The following is a 20037-nucleotide window of genomic DNA, read 5'->3' as shown; positions in this document are numbered from 1 at the left end:
CTCTCGATTTCTGATACTGATGTGTCCATGATGAATGTGAGGTACCTTGTATCTGGAGACACTGATCACACTAACTTTAACTTTTGGGAGGAGGTTGTACATAGTGGGGGACCCTGAACAGGCTCTGTTGCCCCCATGTAAAGCCTACATTCCTTGGCCTCTATTTCAAGGCTCTCTGATCTGGCTGGGTCCCCTCCAGCCTCAGATCTAACAGATTTCAGTTATTTACAACAATAGTAACCCCTCCCCAGGCATAGTAGGTGAAGAGCTGACTTGTAATGGTGTGATTTTAAATCAGTGTACCATAAATTTAAAAGTCACAGCCTCCCCCCACCCGCCAGCTTTGTATTGTGGAACTTTTCAAGTGTACACAAAGATCAAGAGAATAATTTAATGAATCTTTGTGTACCCATCACCCTTGTTCAAATGTCCCATTTTTGGCCAGTGGGACTCCTTTCAAGTTAGTTTCTAATTCTTTCAATACAGGTTGGTCAGGTTTTTTTTGTTTTCTTTTGTTTTAATTAATTAATTTATTTACTTTTGGCAGTGTTGGGTCTTCGTTGCTGTGTGTGGGCCTTCTCCAGTTGCGGTAAGCAGGGGCTACTCTTCGTTGCGGTGCGGTGGCCTCTCCCATTGCAGAGCACGGGCTCCAGGCACATGGGCCTCAGTAGTTGTGGCTCGCGGGCTCTAGAGTGCGGGCCCAGCAGTTGTGGCGCATGGGCCCAGTTGCTCCGCAGTATGTGGGATCCTTCCAGACCAGGGCTCAAACCTGTGTCCGTGCATTGGCAGGCGGATTCCCAACCACTGCGCCACCAGAAAAGCCCGGTTGGTCAGTTTTAAATGGACTATATCATCAGTATCTTGATGCTTGCCTGTTATTCTGAAAAATCAGAGGCTTAGAGAATGTAAGGAGGACTGGGCATGTCGGCCCTTTCCACGAAGGGGACATGCAACGCTTGCTTTATTGCTGCATTCTCTGTTGCTTAGCAACATTCTTGCCATAATGTAACTGAGAGATTAATTTGTAGGAAGTTTCCTGTGATTAAAAGATGTGGAAAACTGTGCAGTCATAAAACACACATAGGTTCAGTGGAATAAGACATTTATTAAGCATTTATTGTGTGAAAGATGCTGGCTCAGCACTGGGGAGGATGGCAAGATGACCTAGGGAGTCATGGTTGAGTAATTTGGAGTCACCCAAGGTGAGAGCTCAAGAGATAGTTGTGAAATGATACTAAGAATACCAGGCTATTCAAACTCACAGAAGCAGAGGGTAGAACAGTGCTTACTGGGGGCTGGAGATGGGGGGGTGGGGGAAACGGGGAGATGTTGGTCAAATGGTACAAAGTGCAGTTATGTACGATGAATAAGTCTAGAGATCTAGTGTACAGGAGTGATGACTGTAGCTGATAATATTGTATTGAATACTGGAAATATGATGAGACTAGATTTTAGGCGCTCTCGTGAAGCATATAAAAGGTAACTGTGTGAGGAGATATGTAATCGTAGTACTACCTTATTTGTAGTGATTATTTCACTATGTATGTTAAATATATACAATTTTTATTAAAAATATAAAAAGGTATGTAGACTGTAATAATGATAAGGGAGAAAATGTAATGTCATTTCAAAATTTTAAAATAATATAAAATTGGTAACTTTTACTATAATATGTGAACAAAGACTTTAAACGAATATGTGTTAAAAAATGGCTATTATTTGGTGTGTTTAAAGAAAAGATTACCAAACTATCAGGACAGTCCAGGTTCTTGACTTCTGAAGTCACCATCTTTGTGATCTTGTACAATCCATTTCACCTTACTGGCCCTTAGTTTAGTTCCCTCAGTTGAAAAGAGGGATAAGGAAGATGTGGTATATAGGTACACAAAGGAATATTATTAAACCACAAAAAAGAAGGATAGCCTGCCATATATGACAGCAGGGATGGACCTTAGGGTGTTATGCTAAGTGAAATAAGTCAGACAGAGAAAGACAAATACTGTATGATCTCACATGTATGTGGAATCTAAAAAAAAAAAAAAAAAGGAAGAAGAAGAAGGAAAAAGAAAAAGAACTCATAGATACAGAACAGATTGGTAGTTGCAAGAGATGGGGAGTTGGGGGGGGCAAAATGGGTGAAGGTGGTTAAAAGGTACAAATTTCCAGTTATAATGTAAGTCAGTCCTGGGATGTAATATACAGCATGGCGACTATAGTTAATAGTATTATATTGTATATTTGAAAGTTGCTAAGAGAATAGATCTTAAAAGAAAAAAAATTTTAACTGTGTGGTGATGGATGTTAACTACATTTATTGTGGTGATCATTTCCATATGTGTGTATGTATATATATAAATAAATAAAATCGTTATGTTGTATACCTGAAACTAATGTAATGTTATATGTCAACTATATCTCAATTTTTAAAATCCATTAATTGGTAAATGGATATAGACTGTGCTACATCTATAAAATGGAATACCATTTGGTAATAACAAGGAATGAAGTATTGATACATGCTACAACATAGACAGACCTTGAAAACTTTATGCTAAGTGAAAGAAACAAGTCACAAAAGACCTCATATTGAATTATTCCATTTATATGAAATGTCCAGGAGAAAAAAAAAAAGAAAAGAGAGGCACTGGACTCAAGCTCTAAAGTGTCCAGGCCCTTGCACTTCTGAAATTATATTAATTATTTACACAGAACTGTACACTTTTAAAAGTGGCCTGCCATTGTAAAGCAATTATACTCCAATAAAGATGTTTAAAAAACAGAAAAATAAATAAAATAAAATAAAAGTGGCCCTTAGACCTTAAGGATCACAGACTCCAAGCCCTCATTTTTAAGGTAAAGAAACTGAGGTTCTTCTAAGAGCATGGACCTAACAAAGGTCACAGACATAGTGATGGAAATGTCAGATCTTCTGGGGTGATTTCTGGATGATTCTGAAATTTTGGTAGTATTTACTTTATCTGTTGTATTAGATCACACAGTGGCTTCTCTTGTCTTAAGCTGTGACAAAACTTTGAGAGACCTGTTTAGTTTAAAAGCTGCCTAACATTATGAATTTGGGGAATTATCTGTTCCTTAATATTAAGCAGAAATAGATGAACACATTAGAGTTCCACATAGATGTTCAACTTTTTTTTTGCTGTCCTTTACCAGATAATCATAAAATGGTCAAGACCTACAGCAAAGGTCCTACCTGAAAATCTTCTTTTAAGTAAAAACCCCATTCCTTGTAATCTTCTGAATGTTTTCTTGAGAATACCACAATTCAACATGAGTGGAAAAGAAAGTACCGTATTTCAGACCAGGGAATCAAGTCAGGGATAGAGCGTGAGTGATTCGCTGACTTGTTTATTGCTGGAGTTGGTACTGATTGTTTCAAACTTCCTGTTCCAGGATAGCTAACAGCCAGGAGAAACGTAGTGGAAAATGCAAAACAACGAAATCATAAAACCTGCCAAATACTTCTCAGAATTGGAAAAGAGCATCCTGCTGGCTTTAGTAGAAAAGTACAAGTATGTGCTGGAGTGTAAGAAGAGCGACGCGCGAACTATTGCCCTCAAGCAGCGTACCTGGCAGGCGCTCGCCCATGAATACAACTCGCAGCCTAGCGTGTCGCTGCGGGATTTCAAACAGCTGAAGAAGTGCTGGGAGAACATCAAGGCTCGGACCAAAAAGATTATGGCCCATGAAAGGAGAGAGAAAGTGAAACGGAGCGTCAGCCCCCTTCTGAGCACCCACGTCCTGGGGAAGGAGAAGATCGCCAACATGCTGCCCGAGCAGCTGTACTTCCTGCAGAGCCCTCCCGAGGAGGAGCCCGAGTACCATGCTGATGCCGCCACCCAAGGTATAGGTGCCTGACACCCGCTTGCATGTTCTCCTTGGGTACCTGTTTGACATTGCGATTTTCAAGTCCTTCATTTTGAGGGAATTTATAAAAAAGAAACTTTCATATCAAACGACTTTCTCAATACAAAATTTCCCAATTAGATAGGACATTCAAGTCGTACATAAAAACAGAAGCTCTTATCTCATGTCTCTCTTAGAGAGATCTCAGTTATCTCTGTTATTACTTAAGAAGGAAAAATAAGGGGCTACATTAATATAGTTATTAATGAAATATCTTAGTTGCTTATCTCAATCTATCTCAAATATATTAAAGAGAACTGGAGGATTTATATTCATTCACACTATCGTATTTTTTTTTCAAAAGATAGTTTTTGAGGACCTATTATGTGCAAAGCTCTGCATTAAGTTACTCAAAATGCCACATTAAGAAAGTGAACTATTTCAAACTTAGGAAAAGTACAGAGACTAATATAGCAAACACCTATTTAGCAGTCACCCAGATTAAAAACCAGCATTTCTATGCATTATAAAATTGTGATCTGTAGTTTTGGTTTGTGCACTCTAGGAAACTTGAGAAATAATGGAAAAAAATCATTTTAGTTTTAATATACTTCCACCGAAAAGAGAAAAATGTCATACATAATTCTTGGGGAAGGAAAAGAGTGTCATATAATCAAGGCTGTAGCGATAGTGTGTCATGGCTTTAAAAAGTTGGAATTTAAGGGGCTTATTGAAATGTCTCCAGGCAAGGGCAGGGTGAGGATGCATATAGATAAATTGCCAGTAATTCCTGCCTCTTTTAAGATAGGAATGACCAGTTTATATAAAGATTGCAGTTTGCAGAAAATATCCTTGAAGCAGAGGAAGATTTCTGGGAAGGCCAGAGGGCTGTTCATAAGGTGCTCCAAGGACCCAGGAAGCAAGCATTTGCCTAGGAAAATCCGGTTCTTGGCTTGCAGGACGAGAAATTCACTTATTAGTGTCCCCAGAGTAAATTGAGCTCTGAGGGACTGGTTAATTAAAAGTCATAAGAAATTGTCTAAAACCAAGAATGTTATCCATATAGAGTGGAAAATATAATAACCAAGTGAACAGAATACATGTTTTTGATTCGCACTTTTTTTTTTCCCGTCGGCAGATCATCCTGGGAAGCTAAATTATGATCAAATGTTTGTTTTCTGATCATTTGGCCAAGGTTAAGTCTAGGGAGCCAGTTGGGCAACCATAGTGGTGAATGTCAAGAAACTCATGTATTGTTTCTCAGGGTAGGAACCCTGTGTCTGAGTTTTGATGCTTGAGCTCCCTAGCCAGGGCAGCTCCCAGAAGAGGGTGTTGATACGGACACTGCCAGCTCTCTCTCACCCCTCCTTGTTGCTGCTTCTGTGGTGGAGAGGGCCCGCTGCTAATTGAGTGTCCTTGCTTTGGAGATGTTTATAGCTTCAGCCTGTTCCTCTCCATTATGCTGGCCTTGGAGCGATTGCGTGTCTGTGAGGCAGTGGAAGGAATGGTGCTAGGGGAGGGAGGGAGGTGAATCAGCAAGGGCTGCTTTTCAAATTGCTCATATTCCCTGGGAGATGTTGCTGAGGAAGATGCTGGTGTGGACTGCATGCAGTTTACTTCGCAAATCTGTGATCTGGATGATTGTGTATTGATTTCATAGACTTATTTTAACGGGACAGTCTTATTTCCCCATTTTCAAATTCTAGGGTAGGATCTAGAAAGTCCATTCCACAGATTTTTTTTCTCTTGCTTTTTAGAGGAAAGAGTGTAGTTCATTTACTCATAAAAACAATTTCTAAATTTCTCTTGCTTTTTAGAGGAAAGAATGTAGTTCATTTACTCAAAAACAATTTCTAAATTTCCAAGAAAGCAATAAATATGGATTCTCAGTGTCCTTGCTGTAGTGACATTTGCTAGAGACTCACTTGTAAAAGAGATTTATTTTAAATTGGATGTTTGTACATATATGACACATGAGACTTCTCTTTGTTGGTGATAATTAAAGTACAGCCATATGCTGCCTGGTTCCTGTTTCCAGGTCAAATGTGGAGGGCGGTGGAGAACATGCTGTTTTGTCAGTTGGGAACTGTGTCCAAAGTATCTGTAAACTCTAGTAGTTAAGGTACTGGAACGCTTTCCATACATTTAAACAGCTTTGAGGTTACCTCACTCATTTTGCATTTCAACTTAGTTTTAAGAAAGAAAAAGAAAGCTGGAATTGTTAATCATCCCTTCTGGGTCTTTCTGGGGAAGAGGTTGAAAACCTGCTGTAGGGTTATGGCTCACATTCCACTGTGTGTATTTTGACACATGGACTCTGTGTGTGTGTGTGTGTGTGTGTGTGTGTGTGTGTGTGTGTGTGTTCAGTTATTATCTCTACTAACTTTGTCTCTACTATCTCTCTGTCTCTACTGTGCTGTCCAGTACAGTAGCTACAAGCCACATGAGGCTGGTAAGCACTTGAAATGTGGGGAGACTGAATTGAGATGTGCTATAAATGTACACACTGTATCTCAAAGATTTAGTACCAAAAAGAGTGTCAATAAAATATCTTACTAATAATGTTTATTTTGATTAAATGTTGAAATGATAATACTTTAGATATATTGGATCAAAAATATATTACTAAAATTAATTTTACCTCTTTTTACTTCTTTAATGTGCCTATGAGAAAAATTTTTAATTACATATGTATCTCGTATTATATTTCTATTGGCCAGCTCTGTCCAAACACCTTACAGAATGCCTGTGACAGAATTAGGTGCTGAAAGATTTGTTGGAGCTTGTTAAACAGGAAGGAGCCTGACAGATTCCACTAGAGGCCTCCCTCCAACTGTTTCTTGTGTGAGATGGCTTCAGCTGTGTCATCTTTTTTTTTTTTTTTTTTTCCAGATTCTTCAATAATCTAATGTTCTATGCCCTTCAGGCTGTTAGACCTTAAGGTATCCGGGTCTGGTTATGTCCCAGTGATAACAGAGGGCCTGTTGCGTGATGTATGCCAAATACACAGTAAAATCCAGAAATTCCAAGTGCTTCTTCATTTGAACCTATTTGGCTTCTCTCCTTTGTAACAGGGGTTTGATTTTCCCAATAATGAATGACTTAAAATAAGGTGCTTAAAAATTCCACATTGAGTCTCAAGATAGTGAACAAACACTATTTTAAAATGCCCTCTGAGCCTCAGTTTCCCCTTCTGTAAAACGAAGGAGTTGGGTTTGAGTTAGTTTTGCAGACCATGCCACGGATGGGTGAACTAAATTTGCTGTCACAATCCCCAGCAGTGAGGAAGTGAGGGGAACCCAGCTGCAAATGTGGATTTGAGAGTGGGGTGGAGGGTTGAGCCAGGGCAGCAAATGGTTGGAAAACTGGCCTTCAAGAGGTCAATGTCAGCTTTGAACTTTCAAGCCTGAAAAGTATATCTTTGTCTTTTGATCTGATGATTTGGTCTAATATGATTGTCTCTCATTCCAGTGTATGTACTCACTGTAGATTTATGTACAGAACTAAATATCCCATTTATTCATGTATAAACCATAATAAAACCAGTCAGATATTTCCCCTCACCAGCAGATTTTGCATTGGAAAAGGAAAACAAATATACAAATTTCAGCAACCTCAGAAATTTCATTAAACCTGCATAGAGGCATAGTTCACTTTAGAGTTCAATTATACGTTCAAGGAATCAGTTCCTATCATAAAGACAACTACCGTAATGTCTGTGCCGTGCAAAATTATCCCCATTTATTGTGGTTCACCTGCAGACTCTACTGCCTCTGGTGAAGGCACTCAGCAAGTTCTTTTCACAAATAACACCCTTCAGGACGGCCCCTTCCTGTTTTACACAGCATTGTCTCAGAACTTGTGGCCAAAGTAATTCAAAAGCAAGCTAACGACAAACAGGGACTCCTGAGGCCAGTGGTATTGAATTAACAGGCCAGAAGGGGACCCTGTGACCTCTCCAAGAGCTGCCCATTCATAAGCTGACAAAATGTAACCTCTAAATACAAAATTCCAATTATCAAAAACAGCTGTGTCATCTTGATCACCATCCCCTGCATGCATATTCTTAGCTTTGTCAATGACTTGCTCGAAATGTACATCTGTAGTTGAACACAGTAGTCCTAAAATTTAACACTTAGGAATGTTTTTGTAAAAAAAACAGTATTTTCCCTTTAAATATATTAAAACAATTTATACCCTGTAGATTTATGATCTGTGATAATTTGCCTTTGACACCTATCTTCCATTATCTTTGGGGAAGAGGTTTGCAGAACAAACTAAGGGAGCCAACAAAATTTGCTAGGGGTGGTCGGGAGGGAAGGATGGCCAGATGTCAAATACACTTAGGAAAACTAAGCTTTCAGTAGTACTCAAATATCTTGAGAGAACTTACACTTAATTCATATGCTATTATTTCTCTACTATAAAGCTATAATCCAGTAACACAGACATAGGTACGCAAAGCTATATTAAATAATGCAGACATTTCTTAATAATTTCCATTATTATCACTGTTTAGACCAATCCTATTCTTTTGGGGTGGGAACTCCAGTAGAGGGGACTGACATATTTCCAGTCATGGCACACTAGCATCATTGGTCTGGAAAAGCCCTTTTTTTGTGTGTTACTTACACATTTATTACTTTTTTATCCCCATTCACCACTTTCATTCTTTTCTTCTGCACTTTAATCATTCTAAGGTGCTTGTGTATTCTCTCACATGTTCTTGAAAGCATGCGTTGGCGTCGTGTGTGCCTATATTTTAAATTTACATGGATTAAAAATTGTGCAGTAGATACCTTCCTTTTCCTTTTGCTGCTTTTCACTTAGAATGTTTTAAATATCTATTCCCATTGCAGTGTGTAAGTCTAATTTGTTTCTTTTCGTTGATGGATAATATTCCGTAGTATGCATCCCCCACATCTTATTTATCCGTGTTCCCAGTCCGTCCTGTTTCCTTTGTTCTGCTAAGAAGAGCTGAGCTTTGGCCTGTACACAGTTTCCTTCCCATCCTTTTACTGCCTTAGTAGGTTTTCCTGATGAGCTTAAACGTACTCAAATTGCCCAAGTGGAAGAATACCCCCTCGACTGTGTTCTCTGCTCCCAGGAAAGCTTTCAGGCCTTCCTATCCATTTTGCACAAGATTGAATTGTTTTCTACTTCAGGTGGCTTTGTTTTACCTGGGAGAGAGATTACATGGTGTGTGTTTGCAGCAGGTTGCCATGCCCAGGATTGTCTTTCTCTAATTAAGAGGAGATTCTCCCCATCTGAACACTAGCTTCCATTCATTGGAGCTAATATGTGTGTGAAAGTTAATTACTCCATTGAGCTTCTCTAGTTTTAAGCCCCAGCTTCTGCCAGAGTCTTAAGAGGCCTGGCTTTTTAAATTTAAAATGCATTTGTTAGCACACATTTAAACTTAAAAAATTAGTTTTAAAACTAAAAAAATTAGTTTAAAACATAAACATGCTGTCTTCACGTTCACAACTCTAGAGAGAAATTTGGAGATCAGAATTTAGGATATACATCCATATTCTTAATAATAGATGGTTTTGTAGTTGATACAACTTGGAGATTGCCTTTTAAGACACACAAGTGATCAGCTGAGCAAGTGACACAGTGAGAGGCTAGGTGCTGTAGTAGCTGAGCTTAGATTTTGGAGTTGTGCAGACCTGGACTGGAGTCCTGGTTCTTTGAACTAGCCAAATGACTTTAGATGTTGTGTTTGGTTTTCTATACTAATACCTCCCTCAGAGGGTTGCTGTAAGGATTAAATGAAGTAATGCTGCAAAGCACTAGCCTAATGCCTAGCTAGCTACTCAGAAAATGGTAGCTGCTGTCGTCATCGTCATCACCATCACCATCATCAAAAGGCTCCTAAAGCCAAGAATTACTGAGATAAAAATGAGCATTTGGCAATTGGGAGAGATGAGTAGCATCATCAGGGCATGAACTTTAAAGGCTCAGAGGAGTATTCAGAACTATCCTCTGGAATGAAATCAAAGAGAAAAGAGGCTAAAGGTACCAAAAAACGTCTAATGTGTCCAGTCTTCTTTGAAGAAGTTTCAGATCTGAGACTAGAAAGGAAACGGATGAGGTAATCCTCTTTGCATCTGATCCCATCTGAGGGATCCTATTCTCAGTGCCAAGCCTTTCCTGTTCCTTTGTCCTGTGCCTCAGCTCTCCACTCAGAACACTGTTCTTTCCACACAGTTGTGCTGTGTTGAGAGGGATGTGACCTACTGCAGCCAATTCATCCTGCACACGTTTCTTATATGCCTAGCAGTGTGTCAGGCCCTGTTCTGGGTCCTCCAGGAGGATGAACTAGAGGCAGTCTCTGTCTTCAAAGTAATCAGAGACCTGAAGGGGAGGTAGTTAAGCCGCCAGTTTTAACAAGTGCTCTGCCAGAGGTAGGCTTAGGAACCAGTGGGAGCATGAAGGAAGGACATCTAATTGAGGCTATAGCCGCTGGATTTGGGAAAGATTCCTAGGGAGACATTTTCATTATCTCTGGATGACAGAGAAGTCCTTTTAACCTCCTCTTTCAAAAGTAAGGTTTTTACCTTTTCTTTTATCTTAATTAGGGACTAGTTATGGTTGTTACCTAACCCCTTGGAGTGAAATAATCTAAATAAACAGTAGCCATTTTCCTTTTATTAACAGACTATTATGAGTTAGGTTTCCCCCAGTAGCCATTAACATTCCCAGCATCCCATCTTCTGCAATAATGGAGTGGATGTAATAATGTAATCAACTCTGTTAATAAATTGATACTATTTTTCTCCAAGGAGAGGATTCTCATCTTTGGAAATATAAATCTTCCCAAGAAGGCATTGGAGTCACAGCTAGAAGACTCCATGGGTTAGTGGGGTTAGTGCTTTCCTTATTGAAACTTCCTAATTGATACTTGTATCATTGCCCAATAAAAATACTAGTACAAACATGGCGCCACCAAATGTGGCATCCTTTTATATCCAGAAGCTCTTTTCCCCTTTTGTTCAAAGCTTCAGCCCGTAAATATTCACTAGGCATCCACTAGGTACCAAGCAAAATAATTGGTGCCCAAGGATAAAAGAAATGATTAAGGCATGGTCCCCAAATAATACTAGAATGTGTTAAGTGCTGTAACAGAAGAGTATGTACAGAGAAAGAAGAGGGCTGAGGTTTCACAGCAAGTGGCATTGATCCTGAATGAAGTAGGGGTTAGGAGGGAGGGTGAAAGGGGAAACTGGAGTAAGAGTGTGTGTTTGCGTAAGGGAGTCGGGACAAATAGTGAGCCCAACTTTAGCTGAAGGAGCAGTGAGACAGAATTATGGGAGAAAATAAAGATTGTCGTAGGATTGGAGGGTACACAGGGTATTTTGAAGAGTAAGACAAGGAAGATAAAGGAAGGTCGGAACCACATTAAGAGGGTTACTTACGGTGGATTGGAAACAGAGCCGAAGATAGGAACCCCAGGGGAACATTTAAGTGTGAGTTCTGACAGGAGACTTAAAGAGCAATCAGAGAGGAGGCTGTAGAAAACTTAGGAGAGACCAATGGTTCAGAAGCTAATAGAGGAAAGAAATGTCAAGAAGGATTGTCAAGTGCTAGGGAGAAGTTACATACGAGGGACGTTGGAAAGTGTCTTTGGGATCTGAATATTGACCCCCAGATGGCAGTGCTTGAGGCAACAGCCAGATGTAGGAGACTGAAGAGAAGTCTGAGGAAGTTAAACCGGGGAGTGTAGGCTCATCTTTCAAGGAAGAACCTTTGTTAAGATGGCTATCCTGGGTAAGGGTTAAGACCTGTGACCAGGACCCACAGCAAAGGTGCCCTTGTGAGACTGAAATTCAGTGTTCGTGGCTGAATGAGAGTCAGAGAGGGAGAGAGACTGAGGGAGAACCTAATCTGAAAACCCACTGCTGGCCTCACACTGTGGTCTTCTGCTCACTGGGAGTCATGCACATGTCATGTTAGGATTTATATCCACATAACCAGGTCTCCAATTCTTGATAAGCACAATCTCTGACCACTGTTCCCGTAGTTCGAAGTGCCAGAAATGACATAATGAAACCCTTTATCGTTACTTCTTCAGGGAAAATTGCTCTCGATTTATGGGTTTTTGAGAAGTCAGGTGGGGCAGGGGTACCTGTGAACATGCAGACCAGAGCAGATGCTACTTCAGATCATCCTGTCGTGGGGGACCCTGTCATTTGAAATAGGATTGATTTACTCTCTGCCTGTAAAATCTTTGAACATGTTTTCTGCTACTGTTTTTCAGAATCATTTGCTGTTTCAAATAGAGAACTGTGCGATGATGAGAAAGAGTTCATACATTTCCCAGTATGTGAGGGGACCTCCCAACCTGAACCCTCGTGTTCAGCTGTCAGAATAACAGCCAATAAAAACTACAGGAGCAAAACCTCTCAGGAAGGTGCTTTAAAAAAGATGCATGAGGAAGAACACCATCAACAAATGTCCATCTTACAACTGCAGCTGATACAGATGAATGAGGTGCATGTGGCCAAAATCCAGCAGCTAGAGCGAGAGTGTGAGATGGCAGAGGAGGAACACAGGATAAGAATGGAAGTTCTCAATAAAAAGAAGATGTATTGGGAAAGAAAACTGCAAACTTTTACCAAGGAATGGCCTGTTTCCTCATTTAACCGGCCCTTTCCCAATTCACCCTAAGACGGTGGGGTGTGGCTCCCTTGTAATTAATCTGTGTTGGCAAAGAAGGCCTGGAACACGAACTTGCGGTCGGTAGCCTGTCACAGAGCTACAACTAGGAAGATGAGAGTGGTAGTAGTCACTTATTTAAGAATACATTCAGGTAAACAGCTGCACCCTATGTACCCCTGAAGTGGCAAAGAAGCTGTTCGAGTCTTCTGAAAATTATCACTATGAGTGCTATCATTCTGAATGTAATGTCTCTTAATTAGAATTCATACAAGAACCATGTGTGAGTGTTGTTGTTGTATTTTTTTAATCAAATGCAAGTGTGACTATAAAGGAGTGTGGCTGGGTTTTGTGGGTTTTTTTTTTTTTTTTTTTTTTTAAATAGACGTCAGACCTTGTCTATCCAAATGAATGCCCTCCCATTGAAAGTGGCTGTCCTGGGAGGACACACGTTTCTCCAGTGGTGATGCTGTCGCTGAGAATTTGCTAGAGGTCTTTCGGAGCCTCCACAAGAGCTACAGCACACTTTTCATTTTGTCAATGTCATCTTTGGAGTGTGGAGTTTCTGTTTTTAAACAGCCGAACATAATGGAAGGCTCTTTTCTAATGTGGCTCATAGACTGCCTTTTAAGTCCTTCCTTTCCCCAAAGAGGAGTTCCAAATAATGTCTCCAGCAGGTGTAGCTTTGTTGGAACTAAGGACGTGACTACCTTGAGGGAGAAACGTTCGCTTAGAGCTCTACATTCTGTCCTGCTTGTTTTATTAAAAGACAAGACTTGTGATTTTATAGTCACACTGTGTATGTTTTTGAAAGGTGCTGCCCGCCCCCACTGTGCTACAGTTTTTGCCTTCCTGCTGTAGTTTCCTACCGACTTTGTACTACTGAGTAAATGGCTGCCCTTGTTTTTAATCTTTAGCCACCTAAGGCAAGGCCCTTCCCTCGCCATGCTCCTGGTGCTAGCTAATAGTGATGCTACGTAGTCTGCAGAGTATGCAGTTAGTATTGAGCTTTTGCAGAATCCATTACCAATATATTTGGAAACGTGGATTGATAAACGGATATTTTGACTGAGCTGTGATATAACTTCTCCTGTAGCCTAGTGTGAAAAACAGCCTTGGGAGTTGGGCATAACAGTAGCTGGAAGAAGCAAAGTGACAGTTAAGAGCCAAGGCAGGTCAGCAATTTCTGAGAATGAAAGTTCAAGGCCATGTGGTGGGGAAGGAGGAGTGTGTGTGACAGAGGCTATATAGGGAGTGTAGGACGAGGAGTCAGGGCTTGAATTCTGAGCTTGGCTCTGTGTCAAGTGCTGTGTGACCTTAAGTTACTCCATTTAGTCTTTGGCCCTGGTGTTTCCCGTCTATAGAACAGGAGAGTTGGTCTAGGTGATGGTTAGAATCTGCTACAGCTCCTTGACTGTGATTTGATCTGCACAGTCTTGGATGAGTACTGCTAACATCATGATTGTCCGGAGGACGCGGGTCAACAGGGAGAGTTTACTGCAGTGGCTAAGCTTCCTTCCTTTCATAATTTTGGAATTTGGGTCCTGGGGTCTGTATATACTAATATACTAATATATGCACTGCATAAAACTTAAGTGGATATCAGTTTATTTTACACACTGATCATATTTTAAATATCTTAGAGGAACTGGTTATTTGAAGGAACCCTGTGAAGACTAGTCTTCTTTCAAAGGAAGGATGCTTTTGTAAGGATTTGTGTTCTTAATTTAGTTTTTACCAAATGGACCCTTTAGAGAAGCAGCATCTGGAAAAAGTCCCAAGCGTAACCTATTTATGGGAGACATTAGGGCAGAGAGTGGCAGGTCCTCAACACAGATGATATGGACTGAGAAAAGTTTGCCTTTGCTTCACCTATTGAGCCATCTGGAAATCTCCTTAATATGCAGATTCTGGTGGGGGGGCCTGAGATTGTGCATTTCTCACAAGCTCCCAGGTTATGCCAGTTCTGCTTGTCTGGTCACCACAATTCTGTGTAGCAAGGTTTTAGAGGACCCAGTGAACCTTTTACCTGTTCTCAAAAAAAAAAAAAAAAAACCCATTAGGTTAGGTATACTTTTGTGTACAGCATTGTGCCGGATATTATTCCTCTCTCAGAATTTACCACCTAATCACACAAATAACAATGTAGAACAGCACAAAAAATGCTCACGCACATAATGGAACTATAAAAGCATCGAACTAATTCCTAACTGAACAAATAAAGGATAATTAAACCAGCAGGCTAAAGCACCTTGTTCTACTGTTAATGGTATTTACGAGTTTATAACAGTTTTCAACCTTGAGTATGCATTAGAAACAGTATTTTATAAAAAATTAGTCCCGCTGGGTCCCACTCCCAGGGGATTCTCATTCAGTTTACCTGGATTGAGGCCTGGTTCTCTATATTTTTTGGAAGCTTTCCAGGGAGTGATGATGCCCAGTTGGGATTGAGAACCACTGGTGTAGAGTTCACAAATGTGTCTCATTTGGTCCTTAGTCCTGTGAAGTCCTGCAGAAGTGAGGAAATGATGCTCAGAGAAGAACCGCCTGCACCAGGCTGAAACCTAGTGAACAGCAAAGCAGAACCTCAGTCCTAGGTCTCTCGACTCAAAAACAAATAGGCCCACCTGCCTTCCCCCACCCCATCCCTCAAAGCTATATCGTGGATTTGCTTTACCCCGAGAGCCAGATCACATCTACAGGATACTTGTAATGCCTCCCCTCATGAACAGGTACATCCCAATTCATTCCACTTTTGAGTAGTTCCTTACCTGAGGTGGAAATGCAATAATCATTTCTTGGTAGATGCTGTAGAGAATTGACCGATAAATACTAAGACACAGTTCATCATCCCCTGACCTGCCAAATAATGGACACAGCCCAGTAGGGGACATAAGACTTGTATACAGCTATCATGTACTTGATCAGGCACGTCTTCTAAAGGATTTGAAGCCTAGCAGAGAGTGAAGAAGCTTGAAGGAAAGCCTGGAGGAGGTGGCATTTGAGCTAAATCTTTAGAGTTGGTATTTTGGTAGGTGCAGATTCAGAAAGGAGAGGAACTTCACTAGATGCAAGGTCCTGTTGAAGGTTCAAGATGGTGAGACACATAATTGGGAGGACATGGGAGAATATCCAAATTAGGCAGTAACATGATCAAAACTGTGCTCCAGGAGGAAGATTAGAAGATGGAATTGAGTTTAGAGAAGACTGGAGTTCAGGAGATGAGGTAGGAGGGTTTGGTTACGATGAGATGATAGGAGCACCTAGTAAAAAACGAGGGAGACCAATGTGAAGGGCGTTGCTGAAGTGGAATCAGTCAGTCTTGGCAGCACATTGCTTTTGTTGGAGGGGATGGGTAAAGTTTTAAAGCTAGATGCCGGAAAGAATGATGCTGATTGAAATAAAGAACGGATGCATTTCTGGCTGACGTGTCCTAGGAGAGGCCTAGACATGAACTAGTGCAGTTGTTCCCACACACTCAGCCTCAAACACCAGCACCTCCTCCCGTCTCCTCTTCGGCTGTCACCTCTTTGCTCTGGCTTCTGCCTCTTCAGCCTCCTGTGCTGCCTCTTGCACCTGTTCATCTGACGTTTTAACCCCTCCCTGCTGGGTCCTTGTCCCTCGACTCAATTTGGTGCTCCCTCTGCCATCAGTACCTCCAGTGCAGCTGGTGGTGCATCAGTCACCATCTCTTATAATGGCTTCACACTTGAAAGAGCAGGAAAGACTATAGTTGATGCTTAACAACCAGGGGGCTAGGGGTGCCCACCACCCCCAGCTGTGGAAAATCCGCTTGTAACTTTACATTCAGGCCTCTGTATCTGCAGTTCTGCATCTGGGGATTCAATCAACTGCGGATGGTGTGCTGTAGTACCCATTTATTGAAAAAAAAAATCTGAGTATAAGTGGACCAGCACAGTTGAAACCCATGTTGTTCAAGGGTCAACGGGATGTCTTTTTTTATTTTTTTAAATATTTATTTATTTAATTTATTTTGGCTGCGCTGTGCCAGGTCTTAATTGCAAATTGCAACATGCGGGATCTTATTTTTTATTTTTATTTTTTTTTACTTGTGGCACGCGGGCTTCTTAGTTGCGGCATGCATGTGGGATCTACTTCCCCGACGAGGGATCGAACCCAGGCCCCTGCATTGGGAGTGTGGAATCTTACCTACTGGACCACCAGGAAAGTCCCTCAACTGGATTTCTTTATCTTGAGCTTCAATTCTTTTCTAGCTGGCATCCACAAATTTCAGGGTATTTTTTAAGTGTCCCATGTTGTGTAAAGGTACACTGGCTGAGAGGGGATGTTAATTCCCATGTATCCCTATTACAGTCTGTTTCCAAAAATCAAACATAGAATCCTACCTTATTAATGCATTAAAAATTAGCAAATATTTTAGGAACTTTTCAGGGAGAATCTTAAAATGCATTGGCTTTTTTTTTTTTTTTTTTTTAAGAAGAAAGAGAACAGAAGAAGAGAGGTATGGTGGGGCAGTGCATTTGAGTTGTCAACAGCTTCTGCAGTGTCAGGTCAATTACATCAACACTTGGTCTGGACCAGGGGAAAGGAATGGTTCTGCCTCCTGGGAATGTCAGAAGGACCTGATAATTATATTTGGCAAAGCCAAGAAGAGTGGCTCTGTAATGTCATTGCTAAGAATTACCCTTTTAATAGTATCTCTGGATGTCTGAGCTGTTCAAATGGAATGACACTTCTTTTCTGCTGTGGCTTTCATTTCTGTTGGGCTGCTTCCCAGCTGGTCCTTTTGTTCTTCCTTGCCCTTTACTATCTTCTGCCTTCCCAGCCCTGTTTCTCCAACCCCTCCTTCTGCACCCACAGCAGTTTTCACTGTCCCCCCTTTTACAGTTGGAGTCATGTGAGAATGTGTGTAAGGGAGATACTTGCCCAAAACCAGCATATTCAACATGTGGTATCAATAAGGTGAAGTGTAGCCTTGGACTAGACAAAATATCGACCATCTGCTTCCCTGCTGCATCCGCTACTTTTGTGTTGGTGGGACCCAGAAGTCACGGAAAAGGTCACCAGTGATTCATGTCTGCGACAAATTCTTTTCTAATTGTGCCGTATATTATGCCCTTCAATACAACTTACTAATCTCTGCCTCAGTTTTTCCATCTGTGAAAGTGGTGTAATACTTATCTACCTCCCTTGAATGTTGTAAAGATTAGTCTATGTTAGTAAAGCACTTTTGAAATAAAGAGTGATGTAAAGCATTTTAATATTATTGTTGTCATTGTGATGTGGATGCCCCCCTGTAGAGATGCTGCTCTGTAGGGGAAGTACCCCATGGATACCACGGTTTAGGAACACCCAGTACAGAAAACGTCCATAACAGACACAAGAGTGATTTCTTGGTGTGTGTGAAAGTTTTCAACATAGTATTTCCTTAAACAGCCCTTTGGTTCATTTAGAATGATATTTGATTATAGAAGAGTGATTTATGTAAGATTTTTAAAGAACATATCTATTGAACCTTTATTACCCAGTATAATAGGGTTTGCAAGCTGATTATTAACCTAACAGTGCAGTTTGTCAACATTAGGTGGAAAACTTCCATTTCTACATTATCCAGATGCCCAGATTGTGCGTGAAGGTTTTTTCACTGTTGACACTGATTAGAGTGGACAGAATGGGGATCCTGCTACTTCTGAGTGAGGGGATCGCAGCTCCAGTTCCACTTGCAAAATATTCTCACAGCACCTCTAGTTTGGGGGGAAAAGACTCACCATGTGTGTTCATCAGAGTAGGGGGTTCTCTAGGCATAAACTTGGGCTCCCTTTCTTAACTCCCGATAACTGCTAAGAGATTTAATTAGGTTCTGGTCTGAATTTTCTCTTTTGTGGGTTTGTTGGGGGGAAAAAATTCCAAACCCTGTTATTTAAGAAATCGGTTATTTTTAATGAAAAGGACACCTGTTACAGTGGAACTACTGTAAATAGTAGCAGAAGTTAAGGTTCCGGTTCCTTTTTTTTTTTTTTTTTTTTTTTTTTTTTGCGGTACGCGGGTCTCTCACTGTTGTGGCCTCTCCCGTTGCGGAGCACAGGCTCCCGACGCACAGGCTCAGCGGCCATGGCTCACAGGCCCAGCTGCTCCGCGGCATGTGGTATCTTCCCGGACTGGGGCACGAACCCGTGTCCCTTGCATCGACAGGCGGACTCTCAACCACTGCGCCACCAGGGAAGCCCCCCGGTTCCTTTTTGTCTCATCATCTGGTTTAGCTTCCAGAGTAACCAAGAAGGAAACTCACACTGGTGCTCTGCTGATGAGGTGCATGTGGTTCTAGATTTTTATCCTTGAGTCTCAAAGAGTTTTTGGATGGGCTGGTGTTACACTTTCTGCAGGAATGGAAGGTGGTCACTCTAGTCGCTCAGCCTTTGGGAAATCTGGGAGGCTGCTGGGGCCCATCTGCTCTCATGTGGTCACACTGAGCCCAAGGCTGCAGGGGCAGGAACTGCCCAGGGGAACCCCTTCTCATGGTGACGGCTGAAGTACAAGAGGGCAAGCCCACCTGTGGAAGCACATTTCAAGTTTCAGTGTCATATCTGCTAATATCTTCTTGGCCAAGGCAAGTCACGTGGCTGAGCCAAAGGTCAAGGGGAGGGAAGTAGACTCCTCTTAAGAAGGTGAGGGGAGGGTGTGAAAAATTTGAACAATAATCTAATTTACCACAGTGTCACAAGTGGGGAGGGAACGAGTGGAATACCAAGGAGTTGAGATTATATTATTAATTGAGGAACAGAGAATCTAGGGGGGAACTGCATCCCTGTTCCTTCCTCTCTTTCTTTTTTTGGAGGGGGAGGCTTTAAAATAGTGATAATAATAGAATATATGTCATAGGGATGTTGGATTAAATGAGCAATATGTATTTAGTTATATGTATTTAGAACAGAGCCTGGCACACAAACACTGTAAGTTTTAGCCACTATTTTTTTCTCTTAAGGTCATATGGCTTTTAAATGGGCCAGGGATATTTGAATCCAAGTGGCCTGGCTCTGGAGCTCATGCTTTTAAGAATCAGAATGCACAGTGTTTCTATTCAGAGCCTGAGTTCACATCTTTGCTTTGCAAAGAATGTGGCCTCCTGAATATTAGATCATCATCTGTAAAATACTTTCCAAGACTGCTATAACAATTACATGAGAATATACATATGAAAGGGCCACATAAACTATAAAATCACCCCCCCCCTCAAATCCCTAAACCTTTCTTCTGATATTCTGTGTTACAGGACAGTCCAAGACACTCTTCTCCCGTTACAAAACTTCACCTTAATCTCTTCCTCCAGCCTCCCCACTCTGTGACAATCCCTGAACTCACTTATCATCTTGGTTTCAGAACCAGGCTCTGTGAAATTACTTCTGTTGATCCCTCTAACTGAAGTGCTCTCAGCATCTCTACAACCCCTTCCCATCACCTGTGCTGCTGAAGTGTCACCCATCCTTCAAGGTCAAGTGACACCAGGACACGCTCCTGTAACCTGGGCTCTGG

General features: G+C 41.2%; 1 protein-coding gene across 3 annotated transcripts in view; it reads left to right on the top strand.

Moving 5' to 3' along the window:
- The window catches only part of MSANTD3 (Myb/SANT DNA binding domain containing 3), a 36193-nt gene extending 23399 nt beyond the window's left edge, over positions 1-12794 (top strand). For all 3 annotated transcript variants that reach the window (XM_060014427.1, XM_060014426.1, XM_060014424.1), the window contains 2 exons: positions 3412-3862; positions 12128-12794. In XM_060014427.1, coding sequence (XP_059870410.1) covers positions 3445-3862; positions 12128-12537 — 828 coding nt within the window. In that variant the 5' untranslated portion in view covers positions 3412-3444 and the 3' untranslated portion in view covers positions 12538-12794. The remainder of the gene's footprint in view (positions 1-3411; positions 3863-12127) is intronic.
- The last annotated feature ends 7243 nt before the right edge of the window (positions 12795-20037 follow it).

Source organism: Delphinus delphis, chromosome 6 (assembly GCF_949987515.2).
Source record: "Delphinus delphis chromosome 6, mDelDel1.2, whole genome shotgun sequence".
NCBI classification, from domain to species: Eukaryota; Metazoa; Chordata; class Mammalia; order Artiodactyla; family Delphinidae; genus Delphinus; species Delphinus delphis.
This window is presented reverse-complemented; position numbering and strand designations above follow the sequence as displayed.